Here is a 19,413-nt window from a genome sequence, read left to right as displayed (position 1 = left end):
GGGGATTTAAACTTACCACACAGTGTGTAAATTCAATTACATGTTTGCTAGTATAAAATTTTCATCATATATACTGGGGTCAGTAAGTTCTGGTTACTTATAAAATAAAAGCAAACTTTTTTCTATAAAGGCTCAACTAGAAAATATTTTCAGTTATGTGGGCCTTATGGTCTCTATTTTAAATACCTTACTAGGCCATGAACAAAAACAGCCACAGACATTATATAAATCAATTAGTATGGCTGTGCCCCAATAAGACTTTACATATAAGAACAGGTGGAAGGTCACATTTGGCCTATAGGCCATAATGTACTGACCCCTTATCTATACAAATTTGGATGCATTTTTACTTATCAGTCATGATTGAGACCCACCAATGGCCCCTAAACTACTTCACTAATGAGAGTCACTTTCATATGCAGAGTAATGGCTGCTTTCTATCTGCTCTATCAGCCAGTGGTCAAGCTCCTAGATGACCACTGAATTCCCCTGACCAGGATGACTCTACTTAGGAAATCTGATTTCCTTTTGAATTTTGTTAGATTATCACTGTGAATCTAACAACTCTTAGAGGGTTGGCATATATTTTGGTAGTCATCTTCAGCAAGTTTGGTATTCTTGTCAACTTCCAACAAACACAGAATGCCTCCTAGTAGCCAAGTGACGGACAAGAGCTAAGGGAAGTGGGGCAGCCCTATGATAAAGGCAAGACAGGGAAAAGAGGATCAGAAATCTAGTTATTCCAAACTAATCTCCCTACATGTACTTGGGCACTTGTTTTTGTTTTTTTTTTTTTTTTTTAATAATCTAGTCTCTTTTTTCCCCATCAGTAATTGTAATTGATAGAATATAAGATTGGAGGCATTAGAGTTAATGATGACCCCTGGCTTTAATCTGTTCAGGCTGCTATAACAAAAATATCACAAACTAAAAGGCTTATATACAACATAAATTTCCTGGGCACAGTGGCATACATCTGCCATCCCAGTTACTCGGGATGCTGAGGCAAGAGGATCACAAGTTTGAAGCCAGCCTCAGCAACTTAATGAGACTCTTTCTTAAAACAAAATATTTTTAAAGGCTGGAGGTATATATCAGTGGTAGATTAGTTATTGGGTTCAGTCCCCAGTGATGCAAAACAAAATAAAAACATAAATTTATTTCTCACAGTTTGGGAGGCTAGGAAGTCCAAGATCAAGGCACCCAGCACATCTGCTCTCCTGACCAACATCTTTACATGTGGAAGAGGCAAGCGAGCCCTCTGAGGCTTCTTTCTAAACAATAACCCCATCATCAAACTTCCATGGTCATATCTAATCACCTCCAAAAGGCCCCACCCCCCTAACATCATCAACTGCAGTTAGGTTTCAACATATGAATTGGGGGGACACAAATATTTAAACTCGCATACCTTCTCACATGGTTATGACCTCTACAGATGCCAGTGGCAGCATTTCATTCTTTCTGTTGGGTCTCCATATGTGTGATCACTCACATCTCCATTTCTTGTACAGATGGATGGTTTCTAGCCTGCTTCCAAACCCCACCTCGGCTGAGTGTTGGGCAGCACTTCTACATGATCCTATGACGCTTGATATGGACGCAGTCCTGTCAGACTTTGTTCGGTCCACGGGGGCAGAACCTGGTCTGGCCAGAGACCTGCTGGAAGGTAAGCTGACCTTCTCCCACACACCATCCTCTGGGGCCTGACTACCTTCTAACCAGTGATAGAACATATGAAGATTGACATTATCTAACATATGAAGAGATGAAAATGTGTTAGTCAAAAGTTATTGGTGAAAAAAGCCACCTGGTAGCCAATTAAGTCGGTTGGAAATAATTCACAAGCAGGAAATTAAACTTTATCTTCAATGTTTTTTTTATCATTTGCTACATGAAAAAAATGTGTTATTCACATATATGATGCTTTCAGGTATTTATTCAGCAATAACTATAATAGACTGAAAATTAAAGTCTGTCTCTAAAATAGGTTTACTTATTGTAGTTTTTTTTTTCTTTTTTTTGGTATCATTACCTGACAAAGGTAACAATGATGGTGTTGGAACCAGGTAAAGTAGGAAGAGCCAGTTTTTGTTTCTCTAAATGGTCAGATTTGTGGGAGGAGGGAACTTTTTAAATGATTAGTTTTTGTTTCAGGTATATAAGTTACAACTTGTAAAGTTAGTAAATACTTAGACAAGTATTTTAAGTCCCAGTGATTCTTTCAGTCACTCACAGAAAAAAAAAATGAATTGTTATACATTTGTAAAAATGGAGATAACCATTCAATCATATTATAAATTAAGAACCCCCTCTTAGAAGATTGTGAGAAAACGACAATGGCAATATTATAGTTTTGAAATTTCTCTCAGGATCTGATAATTTCAAACACACTCAGGGTTTGGGATGAAATAAGTGTAGAGAATCTTTGTGGATATATCTGAGTCAAAATGTGATTCTTACTTCCCACTCTTGATATTATATAATGAACCCCTGCAGTTCCCACTGCTTCTGTTCATTTAAGTGAGTGGCTTTGTGAAGGAGCTTGGGAATGAGGTTAGCAATGAGAGCTTTGTCCAAGTCCAGATGCAGCCACTTGTCAGCTATGAGATGTAGGGAAAATCTTTTACTTCCCTTAACCTTACTTTTATTTCTTTTCTCCTATAAGTTGAGCCTAATCTACCTTAAAGAGTGATTGTGCATATTAGAAGTTATGATGTAAAATGCCTGGAGGAGTGAGCAGCAGGTAGGAAATGCTCAAAAAATAGTGGAGGTAGATCATACTTGTAGTTGCTGATGTCATAACGAGTACTAAATTGATATTAGTTTCTAGACAGCCTTAAATGAGATGCAAGAACGATTATCTCCTTTTTCTTTATTTTTAAAATTAAGATACACAAAAACTGACTTCTTAGTGTTCATTTGTATGAATTTTAATATGCCTGGATTTGTGATTACTACAGCTGTCAGGACACCATACCCCTTCACCACCTCCACATTCTATGTCCTGTTATCTTTTATAGTAAGGCTCATCCTTATCCATTGGCAGCCACAGTACTGTATCCTATCACTAATTTTGTCTCTTTTCAAGAATGTCATATACATAGAATCACAGATCCTCATCTCTTGAAACCAGCATCTTTCACTCAGCATAGCTCTTTGTTTTTATTAATGAAAGTGGTTCATTCTAGAGATGAACTACAGTTGTTTATTCATTCATCTGTTGAGGGCATTTCAGTTGTTTCCTGTTGGGGGCAGATATGATTAGAGTGTCTATAAATATTTAAGAACAGGTTTCTTGCAAATATAATTTTAATTATCCTAGGTTAAATTACATAGAGGTGGAATCACCAGTGCATATGGTAAGGGTATCTTTAACTTTATAGGAAACTGCCGAACTGTTTTCCAGAGTAGCTAAGCCATTTTGCATTTCCCACTAGCAATGTACAAGAAATCCAGTGCTCCACATATTCACCAGCAATTGATATTTCTTTATTTTTGTTAATTTTGGCTATTTTAATTAGGTGTACAATGATATTTCTTCATGGCTTTAATTTTCATTTCCCTAATTGATTAATGATGTTGAAAATTTTTCATGTAATTATCTTCATCTATGAATTCTCTTTCATAAAACATCTGTTCAAACTTTATGCCTGCTACTACATTGAGTTGTTTGTTTTCTCATACTTGAGTTTTGAGAGTTCTTTTTATATATTGAGTATACAGAGTATTTTTGTTTGTTTTGTGGGTAGTACCAGGGATTGAACTCCAGGGCACTAGACCACTGAGCCACATCCCCAGCCCTATTTTGTAGTTTATTTAGAGATAGGGCACCGAGTTGCTTAGTGCCTTGCTTTTGCTGAGGCTGGCTTTGAACTTGCAATCCTCCTTCTTCAGCCTCCCGAGCTGCTGGGATCACAGACGAACACCATCAGGCACAGCCTAAATATTGAGTATAAATAATTAGTCAGATATGTGACTTGAAAACATTTTCTCTCAGTGTGTATTTGAAGTTTCATTCTTTTTTATTTATTAAGGTAATTTCAGTACATTATAATTATACATAACAGGCTTTATTGTTACATATTTGTACAGGCACGTAATTTGGTCAAATACATTCCCCAGTACTTTGTCTTTTCATTATTTTAACAGTGCTTTTTTGCAGAGCAAAGGATTTTAATTTTGGTGCAATCCAACTTACCAGTTCTATCTTTTATGAATCATGCTTTTGTGTGGCATATCTAAGAACCTTTGCATAATTCCAGGTCATAAAGATTTTCTCCTTTGTGGTCTTTTGAAAGTTTTATGCTTTTATGTTTTACAGTTAGATCTGTGACCTATTGTGAGTTGCTTTTTGTAGAACGCACAAGATTTAGGTCAAGATCCATTTTTACGCTTATGAATGTCCAAGAGTTTAAATACCGTTTATTGAAAATATTATGCATCCTCCATTGAACTGTCTTTGCATATTTGTCAAAACCAACCAAGATTATAGAAATAGTAATAACCAAGAACTGTGAAAATCTATTTCTTGATACCAATTGTATTCCATTGATCAATGTTGTTTCTTTGCTTATAGAACACCATTTTGATGATTATAGCTTTGTAATGAGTCTTAAAATCAGATAATGTGATTCTTCTAAATTCAATTTCTTTTTCAGACATGTTTTAAATATCCCCTTTCCTTTGCCTTTCCGTACATATTTTAGGAAGAGCTTACCCTATGAAATGTCATACTGGAATTATGATTGGAATTATGTTAAATCTGTAAGTCAATCCTAATTATCTCAGTTCATGAGATATAGTGTTCTATTCATTTGGCCTTCTTTGAGTTCCTTGCTCAATATTTTTATAGTTTTTAGCATTTAGAACCCAAATGTGTTTTGTAAGATTTATATATAGCCATCTTATTTATTGAGGAAATTGTGTAATTTTAAAAGTTTTAGCGGGGCTGGGGATGTGGCTCAAGCGGTAGCGCGCTCGCCTGGCATGCGTGCGGCCCGGGTTCGATCCTCAGCACCACATACAGACAAGGATGTTGTGTCCGCCAAATACTAAAAAATAAATATTAAAATTCTCTCTCTCTCTCCCTCTTTCTCACTCTCTCTCACTCTTTCTTTAAAAAAAAAAAGTTTTAGCTTCAAATTTTTCTTTGCTAGTATGTAAAATAGAATTTATTTATTTTATTTGTTTTATTTTTTTGTTTCTGGGAATTGAACCCAGGGACCCTTTACCTCTTAGCCACATCCCCAGCCTTTTTTATTTTGTTTTATTTTGAGACAGGGTCTTTCTAAGGTGCTCAATCTGGCCTCAGACCTGAGATCCTGTGCCTCAGCCTCCTGGGTCATTGGAATTACAGGTGTGCACCATCACACCCAGCTGAAATATTGTTTATTTTTATGTGTTGATGCTGTATCCTAAAATCTTGCTAAAACCAAGCTGCTCAATTATTTGTTCTAAGAACTCTCCCCTGTCCTGCATATTCCTTGGTATTTTCTTGACAATCACATCATCTCTAAATGAGGGGTGATTTTATTTCTTCTTTTTTTTATTAATTTTTATTGTTGGTTGTTTGAAACATTACATAGTTCTTGATATATCATATTTCACACTTTGATTCAAGTGGGATATGAACTCCCATTTTTACCCCGTATACAGATTGCAGAATCACATCAGTTGCACATCCACTGATTTACATATTGCCATACGAGTGTCTGTTGTATTCTGCTGCCTTTCCTATCCTCTACTATCCCCCCTCCCCCCTCCCCTCCCCTCTTCTCTCTCTACCCCCTCTACTGTAATTCATTTCTCCCCCTTATATTTTTTTCCCTTTCCCCTCACTTCCTCTTGTATGTAGTTTTGTATACCCCTTCTCTTTCCCTTTCCCTCCCACCTCTCATCCCTGTTTAATGTTAATCTTCTTCTCATGCTCTTCATCCCTACTCTGTTCTTACTCTCCTTATATCAAAGAAGACATTTGGCATTTGTTTTTAAGGGACTGGCTAGCTTCACTTAGCATAATCTGCTCTAATGCCATCCATTTCCCTGCAAATTCTATGATTTTGTCATTTTTTAATGTAGAGTAATACTCCATTGTGTATCAATCACTATGCCTTTTTATTTTTATTTTTCTAGACTTCATTTACTAACTAGGACTTCTAATAAAATGTTTAACAGAAATGGTGAAAAAGAACATCCTTGCTTCCTTCTTAATCTCAGGGGAAAGCATTCGATCTTCCACCATTAAGTAGAATGTGGCGATTCTGTACATGATCTTGGTAGGGAGGTTGAATTCCTCTCTATTTCTAGTTTACAGAGAGTTTTATCGTGAAAAGATGTTGAATTCTTTTGCATTTTCTGTATCAATTGATAGGGTCAAATGTTTTCCCCCTAAAACCTGTTAATATTCTAGCTGACAGTGATTGTCTTCTAATAGTAAAGCAACCTTTCAGTCATTTCTTATCATGTTTTTCTGCTGTACACATTCTCCTCTCCTTCTGCACTCAGATGTTATAACAGACCTTTTCTTACTGCCCTACAGGTTCCTATGGCTCTAATCATTTTCTTTTCTGGTCTTTTCTCTGTATATTGTTTAGATTGTTTCTATTTGTTTATTAATAAATTTATCAACTCTTTCCTCCCTTATCTCCATTATGTTATTGAACCCATCCAGTGATTTTTTAAATTGTTAAATGGTTTTATTTCTCACCTTTCCACTTGGCTCTTATTCATATCTCCTATTTCCTTGCTAAGACTTATATATTGTTTCATCCCAATATAGCCGTTGATATTTCTCTGGTTGTTCTTTCGTGGGATTTTGTTTTGTTTTAGAATAGTAAAGAAATTTAAGTTGTATTAGGGATATTTTTTAAATTATGTTTTGAGATTCTCATTGTTATCAAGCTCTTACAGAAAATATTGTTATATTTGCTCTAGGATATAATCTCCCCAGGTTGGTTCTGTGGATTGTGGTTCCACCAGCAAGTCTTCAAGACATGCCATTTGGATCCATCTCACTTGTATGCCACCTAGTGGCCGCTCAGGGACTTTGACATGTCTGTCAACATTCAAAGTCTGTTCAATCTGTTTAAGGCAGAACCATAGGTGTGCAGCTCTGGGACAGACCCAAGAGTTCATAAACAACTTTAGGGACTGGTCTTTCCCATCATAGTCCTCTCACTCTGGGATCCACTTTCCAAGTCCTCCAGCCAGCTTGGATAACTGGGGCTTTACTTGCCTACTGCTTAGCATACTTGAATCGACTATTAACATGGTAAAGCCCAACAGCAAAAGCCAGAGAGGAAAAAACCAAAACAAAACAGTGAGGCTCATCCACCCTCCAGTGACCACAGAGCCTCTGGTAGGAGAGAAAGCTCTCAAACAGAACCAGTTTTAGTATTTAGACAGCATTGCCCATCGCTGTCACAGAATTGCTTGAGTTCTAAGGTGCAGAGAACTGAGAAAAATGTAGAAGGAAAATGAAAAATAAATAAATGAGGGATTTCCATGCTTTTTTTTGTTTTAATGGGACCCCTTTTTTGATACCTGAACCAGAGCTGGAGGGTTTCTCTTGCAATGAATGCTGACTTCTGGATTTGGGTCTACGTTGAGTTCATATAGAGAAGGGAAAAATGCAATAAATCACTATTAGTTTGATGGTACATTGAATGATGTTCTTCTTCCTCCATCTGCCTGGGTTAATCTTTTTCTTTTCTTTTCTTTTTATATTTATCTTTAAATTGACAGATAAAATTGTATGTATTTGTCATATTCAACGTATTTTAAAATATACGCATTATGGAATGGCTAAATCTAGCTAATTAGCATATGCATTATCTCATCACTTGGTGGCAAGAACATTTAACATTCACTCTCTTAGCACTTTTTAATACAATATATCACTATTAATTGTAGTCACCATGCTATGCAGTAGATCTCTTAAAACTTATTACAACTCCTAATTAGAATTTTGTATTCTTTGACCAGTATCTCTATAACCTTCCCCCAGCCTCTAATGATCTCCATTCTACTTCTACATCCAAGAGTTCCACTTTCCAAAATGCCACTTATGAAGTCACATGCTGTCTTTCTGTGCCTGGCTTGTTTCTCTTAACATAATAGACTCCAGGCTTAACCATGCTCTCAAACATGACAGTATTTCATCCTTTTTCAAGGATGAATAATATTCTGTTTTGTATATAGGTGACATCATCTTTATCTCTTCATTGGTTGATAGACTCTTGGGTTAATTCCATATGTTGGCAATTGTGAATGGTGCTACAATGAACATGATAGTGCATATCTCTTCAACATAATGATTTTATTTTCTTTGGATATATACCCAATAGTGGGATTGCTAGATGGCATGGCAGTTCTATTTTTAATTCATTGAGGAATCTCCATACTGTTTTCCATAATTGCTGTACTAATTTACATTCCCACCAACAGTGAACAGTAGCTCCCTTTCCTTCACCTCCCCACCACACTTATCTTGTGACTTGCTGATAATGGTCATTCTAAAAGGAGTGAGTTGATATCTATCTCATCATAGACTCATTTCCTGAGAGCCGCGTAGTGCATTCTGTAGTCTGTCCACTGTTGTGACTGCATTCAGTAGGACAGGAGATGCAGTGTTCTTGCCCATCTTGCCTGGACTGAATCCTGTCTTCTGTTATGACAATCTAGAGGACTGTGGTCACATATGTATGGCAGATTCTTTAAGGCATGATGTTTTTTGGGTCAAGATTCCTCTGTAAGCCAGTGATGTGAATTATGAAATATTTTCATAAACAGGCCTCAAAAAGATGTGCTGGGAAGATAAAAAATAATGTAGGGATTTAGAATGCAGAGGTATCTAAAAGGATTTTTTTAAATGCAGTGATGTTCAAAGCTGAATAAAAGGTACAGAGGCCTTCTTAGTATTACCTTGGTAATATTTTTGAGTATTATTTATTTGTTTCAAGATAATAAAAAATAAAAAAACACCACAATGATGGGGATCACAGGGAAACAGATGGAGGCCATTGAGGATAAAGAGTAGTGTGATGAAGAACCTGGCAGAAAGAGACAGGATAGAAGAGCAAGATTCAGAGATGAAGACAGAAAGTAAACACAGATCTGCTTCCAGTTGGAAGAAGGTGTTCCTGCCTACCTCCTGATTGCTTCATTGCTAAGTGGTCCTGAGTCAAAATCAAAGCAGGTGGATTTGCTTCCCCAAAAGCTTATAAGTCTGTATTTTAGTACATTTTCTGTTGGTTTAAGCAAATACCTGAGACCAGGTAATTTTAAAAGGAATAGAGGTTCACTTTGGCTCACAGTTCTGGAGTCAGGAAGTTCATTAGTAGGGCATCAATGTCTGCTTATCTTCTGGTGAGGGCTGTATGTTGTGTAATCATATAAAGGAAAGTGGAAAGAGATGGGTATATACAGAAGAGGCCAAACATAAGGAAGGGATAGTCTTGCTTCATAACCATCTGCTCTTGTGATAACTGATCCAGTCCCCCTAGAACAAGAACTCTTCTTGCATGAAAGGCATTAATCCTTCTAGAAAACCTACTCACCTCTTAAAGGCAACATGATTTTAGGAGGGAAAAACCATAATCAAACCATAGCAACTTCAATCACCTGCAGAATAAACTCCTCTACCTGCCAATTAAGTCTCTTCGGCATCTGGCCCTGTTCCATCTTTTCCACTTCAGCCCCCTCTGAGGCCCTTCATCCCTTCAACAGATTCACCATCCCATTTACCACTGTGATTTTGCTTAAGCCCTTTGCTAGTGCCACTAACATCCCCTACACACACTCTTTCCCCTTTTGAAATTCATCTCTTCCTCCAAGTAGGACTGTGAGCTCCAAGACAGCAAGGGACTACACTATGTGCCAGCCAGCATGTGCTGGTCCCACAAAAGAGTGACCTAGCTGTTGGGAATACAGCAATGAGCAGCCAGAAAAAACTCCTTTTCCTTGTATAGTGTCCTGCTGGTTGGAGCTATAGAGAAAACTAAATCAAGGGAAGAGGTAGAGGGTATGGGTGTGAGTGCAATTTAAAATTAGGATTGTCAGGAAAGCACCTAAAAAAGGAATCTGAGCAGAAAAAAAAAATGAGGAGGTAAGCGAGTGAGCCACATAGCTAGAAAGAGTTAGAATTAATTGGTCATTACTTGTTATCTCTTTGAATTTTGTGGACTTCAATTGTACCATATATTTGGCTGTGCCTTCTTTTATAAGTAATCGCATGCTTATTTTCTTCATTAAATTAGAAGTTCTTAAAGCCAAGAGCATAACACTGATAACAGTAGTTAGCCTTTATAAGAATTTTTATTAACCAATAATAATTGTACATATTAATGGGATAGAGTGAGAACTTTCAACACATGCATACAACAAGCACTGATCAAATCAGGGTGATTAGCATTCTTCTCTCCTTATCATTTCTTTGTATTTGGGTCCCTTGAGTTCGTCTCTTCAACCTCTTCATGAAATATATAATAAGGACATTATTAAATGTCAGAAACTAAGCCTTTTAAATGTAATGTCTCATTTAATCCTCACAATGAATAAGCAACCAACGTGTTAGATATCGTATTACGCACAATAGCTGAGGCCCAGAAAAGTTCCTAATGTTGCATGGCCAAAATATAGCAAAATGCACTGCTATAGGTTCAAAACCAGCATTTGAACTGACTCATGTCCCTAAAGGCCAAGTTCTTTCAGCAGAGCCATATCACCTCCCACTTGGCTTTGTATCCACTGCTGTTCTGGAACTTAACCATGCTTTGTATGCCTTATGAACTCAAAAGAGGTTTCACTAATCACCAAAGGTATAGTTTACTTAGCTTTTTATAATGTGTCTAATTAACTTTTATTTTCAGATTAAATCATACTCCTATAGACTACAAAATGTATTCAGAAATTAGAACTAACAGCTACCATTCATGTGCCAGATTATGTCTGGCTACTTCCCCTATATTAAAGGTAGTTAAGAAGATTTTTGAGTAGGAGCCAAACACAGGAGTTATTTATAAAGTGTAAGTTCTCTACCTAAGGAAAAAGCAATGCTCACGCTTTTGTAATAACTGTGAAGTTTAGACCTTGCAGCTCTACCAAGATACCCTTCCAGCAAATCTATGACTCACTTATGTTGTTATCCATAGAAAAAAAAAATTCCTGAGTGAAACAGTAGATACCTATGTGGTGTCTACTCATGATTCTGAGGCAGGAGGATTACTTAAGCCCAGGGGTTCAGGGCCAGCTTGGGCAACATAGTGAAAAACCCCATATGTTAAACTTTTTTAAAAAATGGGAAGCCTTTTCATGTATCTTAAGATGTATGTATGTTTACCAATTGAGATGACAATTTCAGAATAAAAATTCTCAGTGCTTTATGAGGAAGTATATCCCTTCTTTTCCAGTTCTGGATCCCCTGGGTTTGAAGAATGTGTGGTTTAGAAATTTGCATATGGTGTATTTTCTTGGTTTAGCTCAACACAGAGAGGCAACTAACTCCCAATCACTTACCATTTTGATAGGTACTACTGCTAGCATTTACATTGAGCCATTGAAAACTTTCCACAATTTGGGGACAGCAGCTGCTGATTTGAATAATTCCAATAATGTTCCAAATGTTCATCTAAGAAATGAAAAAAGAGGTAAAAGCAACTAAGGGACAGACATATTTAGTTAAATTCTCACATTAACCTAACAGCTGGTCATGGAATCCAGCTGCAACAAATCTGTGTATTTGTCCCATGGAGCACCTACAAGAATAAGCAAAATGAAATCTGAAGGTAGATCAGTGATCAGAGGAGCCTGGAGGGCCTTTGCCTAGAGATCCACTGGCTACCACCACTCCCCCAGGTGCTTTGGCCCTACAAACCACATTAACTTAAACACAAACAAAGATAGATAGTGAATGCTCACTTTTTTTAATTAAAATGAGAAATAAATCCATCTCAAGGGTCAGATATGCCATGTATATGTGACCTATGCAGTCTTTCTCTGTGATCAAGCTAGAACTGCCCACTTTTATGCACAGGATACTGTTTTACCAAATTCACTGTTCTAACTTTTCAAGTCTGTTTGATTAGAGACCTTCTTTGGCAAGCCTCTTGGCCACAAAAAGGTGGTCTAGTGACTGAATCCTAAGCAAAAGTTAGGAGAGAGAAACTTTGGGCTGGAGCTGGGACAACCTTTTCAGGTACAGAAATACCAAAAGGAAACCACTGACAGTTTTTCCAACTCTGCCGTCCCCACTGGGGAGAGCTCTGCCATTAGACTTTTTTTTTTTTTTTTAATATCAGGGATTTAAACCATGGCCTTTTACATTCAAAGCACATGTTCTACCAAGAGATATACATTCATCCCAGGACTGGACATTTTTGACATAAAATGGCAAAACAAAACAACAAGTGCCCCTTCATGATCAGAATTCTAAGATGCCTCCTCTGGCCAGGTCCCCCTCAAGGGAACAACACATTCTCCCTTTAGATAATTGAGTGTGTTTCCTCTTGAAAACAAACTTAGACCCATGAACACAATTGTGGTGAGTTTCCCTTTGTCACCAAGATCAATTAAGTAGATCGTATTTCTCTCATTTGCTTTCTGTTAGAGAAAGCTGTAACCCAAGTACTGCCATTGGCCTAGTTTATTGGCTTTTCTCAGAAGTCTACCCCACCCTGCTTCTTGGAATTAAATGCTTCCTCCCTAGAGAGTCAGCCAGTCAGCCATATACCTCACAGAGTCTTGATGTCTATGCATAGGTAGAATCTTCTCCACTACCTGTGTCCCCACTGTGTGTTCCTCCACTTTGCTTCACTAATGTGGTTATTCTTTCAAGGATCCTTGGTCATATCCAAGGAAGTATGTGCTATTCCTTTTAATGTCACCCTGAGCATAGGCCCAGGAAATGACCTGCCCCAAGTGGGCACTGTATGCACGGACCACATTGAATGGTGTTGAAGAGGAGAAGATCAAAAGAACAGCAGCCCTGGCCAAAGATTCTCTGGTATTGTGGCTCACACTCAGGTTCTTATATAGTTAAACACTTTTGAAGAGAAAAAGCTGCTGTGCACACTGAAATCAGTTTGAGACATTTTTCTTTGACTAAGCAGGAAAGGGGATGTTGCTACCTATAAAGACCTGCTCCTTTAAGCAAAACCATCATGTTGTCAGTCAGCAGGCACATAGGGGTGTTCTCTGAGCTGGGTTTGAGAGATCCAGGAAGGAAGAAGAAAAACTTCTACCTTTAAGGTCCTTTTTTGCCCGAGCAATTGTGTGCTAATAAAACTTTATTTACAATAACAGGCAGCCAGCCTATGAGCCATAGTTGGCCAAACCCCTGCTATAGATTTTTAAAAGACTGAAGAATTCTATAAAACAGTGACAATGTATGCATTTTGTTTGCTGCTTTCCTCGAATTATAAAAAAAAAAAGGAAAATTTGTAAGATAATTTGGAAAATTTGAACACTTAATAATCTCAGCAAGGGGTGGTGGTTCACACCTATAATCCCAGCTAATTGGCAGACCCAGGCAGGAGAATCACAAGTTTCATGGTAGTGCTAAGAAAAAGGTACATACTGAAATATTGATGGATGAAATGATGATGATCAAGATATCATGTTGGGCATGGGGACATTGGTGAGAGAAAAAATGAAACAGATTAGCTGTGAGTTGACTATTATTAAAACTAAGAAATAAGTGCACACAGATGCATTAAAATTATGTGTCTTCTGTTGCATATGTTAAAAAATTTTTTTGAAATAAAAAGTTTTAAAAACAGCAACAGGAAATCTCTGCTTCTAGCCAAAATAGAGTGTCAGAAAGTGAGTTTTCCCTCCTGCCAAAAACAAAGAAGAAAAGAAAAAAAACTGAAAAAGGGTAAACAAGACACTGAACATTAAATGAGAGACAGTAATTCCCTAGAGATTGGGGGCAAAAAAAAATCTAGTTGTCCCTGTGTTTGCCAGTTCACAGCATTGAGAGTTTCCAGGGTATGGTGTAAGGAGGAGGAACCTGGGTAGAGTCTGTCACACTCTCATGTGAGGAGGCAGCTGAGAGTTCTGGGAGGCCAGGAGGCTGGAGTTCAGAGGCCAGAGCACAGGAGAGGAGAGAGCTGCATACACAGAGGTTCGCCTCTGCCAGTCAGTAGTGGTGATCAGAGCCCATGAGAGGAAGCTACAGGCAGCTGGGAGAGAGCCCCCTAAAAGGATTAGAGAGAACAATGTCTAGTGCTGACAGAGCCAAGAAAAGCACCAAACTAGAGATACACAGATATAATCTAGAAGGGTCTAGCCCCAGTCATGGGGAATAATCAACTCTAGGACGAAAACTGCTCTAATCACAACTAGCAAAACTTACAAGCAAGACCCAAACAATTCCCAAGTAATGTAACTATATTCCAGAACAAAGCTCAGTATATTTATAGGAATATAAAACTTGTCTAGCACCAAACAATGTAAAATTCACAATGTCTCACACCTAATCAAAAGTTATCAGGAACACAAAGTAGCAGGAAATATGTTCCATAATGAGGAGAAACTATTTGATGAAAACCAAATTAGAAGTGCATTGATGTTAGAATTATCAGATCAGGACATTAAAATTTATTACAGCTATATTCAGTACATTGAAAAATTTAAGTAAAGGTATGGAAGATATTTTTAAAAGCCCAAATTGAACTTCCAGAGATGAAAACTACAACATCTGAAATGAAAATACATAAAATATAACTCAATAGAATTAACAGTAGATATTATAGGAAAAGACTCATGAACATGAAGGCATGGCAATAGAAAATATCCAAAATAAAATACAGAGAAAATAAAATTAAAGAAATTTTAAAAGCATCAATGAGTTAGGGGGAGTCATGATGCATGCCTGTAATACCAACTACTCAAGAGGCTGAGGCAGGAGGATCAGAAGTTCAAAGCCTGCCTGGGCAAGTTAAGAGGAGACCCTCTTTCAAAATAAAAAATAAATAAAAAGGGCTGGGGATGTAGCACAGTGGGAGAGTACCCGAGAACTGCCAAAAAAAAAAAACAATCATTGAGCTCTGGAAAAAATACAAGAAGCTAAAAATAAGTAATTGGAGCCCCTGAAAAAGAGGCATGAGAAACAGAAAAAAATATTCAAACAAAAGCTGTACCTTTGGGGAAATTTAGATCACTAAGCACCTTTATTAGGAAAGAAGCAAGGCCTCAGATCAATTTCTTCAATTTCCATCCTGAAAACTATAAAAAAGAGCAAATTAAACCTAATATAAATATGAGAAATGAAAGAATACAAATCAGAACAGAAATCAATTAAATAGAAAATAGAATAATAGAGAAACTCAGTGAAATCTTGAGTCTGACTTACATGTCCACTTACTGTATGGCTCTTATTGGGGTTTTTAGTTTTGTTTTGCTTTTATTGGTATATAATCGTTGTATATAATAGTCTTTTATTTTTGATGTTATCAATTATGTATTTTCCCCTATTATTTGGGCAAGGGCTAGTTAATTTTATCAATCTCAAGGAACCTACTTATGGTTTCATTGAGTTCTTCACCAGTAAATTCTACTGCACACATAATAAAGAAATTATACCAGTTGTATACAAAGTCTTCTTGAAAATTGAAGAGGAGCTATACTTCTCAATTTATTCTGTAAAGTCAACATCATCTAAGAAAGCCACAGACAAATATTCTTCATGAAAATCAATGTGAAAACTCTAATCAAAATTTAACAAATTAAATTCAGCAATATACAGAAAGGATAGCAGCATATCATGACCATGTGGGTTTTATCCCCAAGATGCAAAACTAGTTTAACTAGTAAAATCATAATTTAATGTGATTTGCTATATTAAATTTAAAAAACAGAAGATGTGATTATTTCAATAGATACAGAAACTCTTTGACAAAATCCAACATTCATTTCTGATTTAAAAAAAAATTCTCAATACAGTTCAGAAAACTAGAAGGATACTTCTCTAATCTGCTGTGGAGTGTTTTCAAAAACAAAACAACAAAAACCAAAACCTACAGTTGACATGTCATTTACTGATGAAAGAAAGAATACTTTCCACCAAAGATTAGGAAGAAGACAAGGATGCCCATTTCCACCACTTCTACCAGCATTTTCCTGGAGATTCTAGCCAGAACAGTCAAGCAAACAAATATAACAAGAAAGCACCAGATTGGAAAGGAAGAGACAGACTATCTTTATTCATAGAAAACATATCTTTGAAGAAGGTACAGTAGAATTTACAAAAAGCTATTGGAACTAATAAGTTTAGTAGTGTTGTATGATACAAGATCTCTATATACAAATGTTTACATATTTGCAATGAATAGTTGGAAGTTGAGTTTTTAAAAATACCTTTTCAATAACATCAAAAAAGAAATAATCTGGCAGACACGTAAGATCCATACACTAAAACTACACATCATTTTTTATAAAAATTTAAGACATAAATATATGGTGAAAAGTACCATGTCCATGATTCAGAAAACTCAATATTGCTCTTTTCAAATCAATCTTTAAATGCATTCCAGTCCAAATCAAAATTTTAGCAGATGTTTTAGCCAGCTTTTTTGCTGCTGTGACTAAAGGATCCGTCCAGAACAACTGTAAGAGGAAAAGTTTATTTGAGGGCTCAGGGTTTCAGAGGTATTAATCCATAGAAGGCCAGCTCCATTCCTCAGGGCTCAAGGTGAGGATGCACATCATGGAAGGAGAGTGTGGCAGAAGGAAGCAGCTCACATCAGGAAACAGAGAGAGACTCCAGCTCCAGATACAAAATACATAACCCTTAGCCACCCCCGCTTCCTCCAGCCACACCCCACCTGCCTCTAGTTACCACTCAGTTAATCCCGTTAAGGATTAATTTCCTCACAATCCAATCATTTCTCCTCCTAACTTTCTTGCATTATCTCAAGTGAGCTTATGGGGGACACCTCATATCCTAACCATTATAGCAGATTTTTTCAGTGGCAACTGACAAGCTGACTTCAACATGATACAAAAATTCAAGGACATAGAACAAACAAAACAACTTGGAAATATAGAATACAATTGGATGGCTAACAATACTTGATATTAAGTCTTATAAAAGTACAATGTGATATTGAACTGATGTACACATAAGAAGTCTAGATAATAATACTGCATTGTATACTGGAAACCTGCTGAAAGAGTAGATTTATGGGCTCCTACCACACGTGGGTGCTCACACATGCATACATATATACAAGGGTAACTGAAATTATGGATATGTTAATTTACTTGATTTTAGTAATCATTTCACCAAATATATATCAAAACATCATGAATACCTTGAATATAAACATACAATAATTTTTAAAGGAGAGAAATAGGTCAATCAAACAGATTGGAAAAATCAAGAAATAGACCATATGTCTTAACAACTGACAACTTTTTTTGTTTGTTTTGGTTTGGTTTTTTTGGTACCAGGGATCAAACTCAGGGGCACTCAACCACTGAGCCACATCCCCAGCCCTATTTTGTATTTTATTTAGAGACAGGGTCTCACTGAGTTGCTTAGTGCCTCACTAATGCTGAGGCTGGCTTTGAACTCACAGTCCTCCTGCCTCAGCCTCCTGAGCCCCTGGGATAATAGGAGTTCACCACCATGCCCAGCTAACAACTGGTATTTAGTAAATATACAAAAGCAGTGTAGTTCAGAAAGAATATCTTTTCAACAAATGGTGGTGGAATAATTGGATATTTATATGCAAAAAAAATGAACTCTGATTCATATCTCACATATTATAATATTATCTCAAAATGGATATAGAGGGCCTAGGAGTTTAACTCAGTGGTAGGGTGCTTGCCAGCACGTGTGAAACCCTCGGTTTCATCCCCCAAACCACATACACACATACACACACACAAAAAAAATGATGGTACAACTAAATATAAAACCTAAAACTATAAAAAGTCTTTTAGTAAAAGGCAGAGGAGAAAATCTTTTTGACCTTGAGTTAGGCAACAATCTTTTAGATATGATACACAAGGTATAATACAGAAATGATAAATTGGACTTCATAAAAATTGAAAACTGCTTTGAGGATAATATTAAGAATGGAAGGAAATATTTGTAAATCATTGTATCTGATTTATAAAAAACTTACATAAAGAACTTTAAAAACTCAATTATACAAGAAAGAAACTACCCAATAAAAAATGTGCAAAAGATTTGCACATGACTGCACCTAGGAGTAAAATTGCTGAATATATGTTTAGTCTATGTTTAACTTTCAAGAATTAAGAAAACTTATTTTTGAAATGACTGTACCATTTGGCTTTCTAAATCAGGAGTACTGAAAATACCAGTTATTTCACACCCTTCCTTAGATTTAGTATGGTCATTCTCTTGGTTTTGGTCATTCTGATTGTATGTAGAAGTATTTTATTCTGGCTTTAATCTTATTTCCTTAATGATTAGTGATCTTCTTCTTTTCATGTACTCATTTACCATCCATATATCTTCTTTGCTGAAGTGTCTGTGCAAATCCTTTGTACATTTTTAATCTGGGTAGTTTTTTTATAATCATGTTTTGTAAGTTCCTTATATTTTCTAGAATAAGTTCTTTTGCATATAGACATAAATATTGACATAAATATAGATATAAATCAGTCTTTCCAGTGTTATTTATACTTTATAAGTGTTTTCAAAGAAAACATCTTCTGACTTTGTTGATGCTCTCCATTGTTTGTTACCTATTTCACTAAGACCTGATCTTATATTTATGAATATTTAATACATTTGGTTATAGATCCATAAACTCAGATTTTGCATTTTGTTTTATTTGTCTTATCTACTCTTTGTTTCTTTTTTATTCCTGTTTTATCTTTTGATTAAATATGCTATTTTAAGCTCTTTGAGATAAATATTTAGATCAGGGATTGACAACTTATCCCATAAAAGAACAAATAATAGGTACTTTTAGCTTTGCAAAACCATATGTGATCTCTGTCACATATATTTTTTGGCCATTTAAAAATATAGATGTGGGCTGAGTGTGTAGCTCAGGGGTAGAATGCACACTTAACATTAATGAGGTCCTGGATTCAAGCTCCTTCATAAGTGAATGAATGAATGAATGTAGAATCAGTTTTTATGCATTGTACAAAAATAGGGCCACAATTTCCAAACCCCCAATTTAGATTATTTAGGTCAGCCTTTTGTTTCCAATTTATATAGTGGAAGCTCTGCATTTCAATTTAATTGCTAAGCATTATCTAATTATCTTTGTGTTATTGATTTTTGTCAAGCACACACCCAAGACAAGGCATTGGCAAGGCTTGCCTGTTTCAACCAAAGATACAAGTTACTTGTAGATTCAGTTTATTACTTACATGGCGAAAAGAAGAATAGCCAAAGATGCCAGTTTCTTGGTCCTTGTCCTA

General features: G+C 36.4%; 1 protein-coding gene across 2 annotated transcripts in view; it reads left to right on the top strand.

Annotated features, from left to right (window-relative positions):
- Nucleotides 1-1,518: 1,518 nt before the first annotated feature.
- The window catches only part of Otud7a (OTU deubiquitinase 7A), a 126,994-nt gene continuing 109,099 nt past the window's right edge, over nt 1,519-19,413 (top strand). For both annotated transcript variants that reach the window (XM_076848875.1, XM_076848874.1), the window contains exon 1: nt 1,519-1,669. In XM_076848875.1, the coding sequence (XP_076704990.1) occupies nt 1,519-1,669 (151 nt within the window). The remainder of the gene's footprint in view (nt 1,670-19,413) is intronic.

Source organism: Callospermophilus lateralis, chromosome 3, assembly GCF_048772815.1.
Source record: "Callospermophilus lateralis isolate mCalLat2 chromosome 3, mCalLat2.hap1, whole genome shotgun sequence".
In the NCBI taxonomy this organism is placed as follows: domain Eukaryota; kingdom Metazoa; phylum Chordata; class Mammalia; order Rodentia; family Sciuridae; genus Callospermophilus; species Callospermophilus lateralis.
This window is presented reverse-complemented; position numbering and strand designations above follow the sequence as displayed.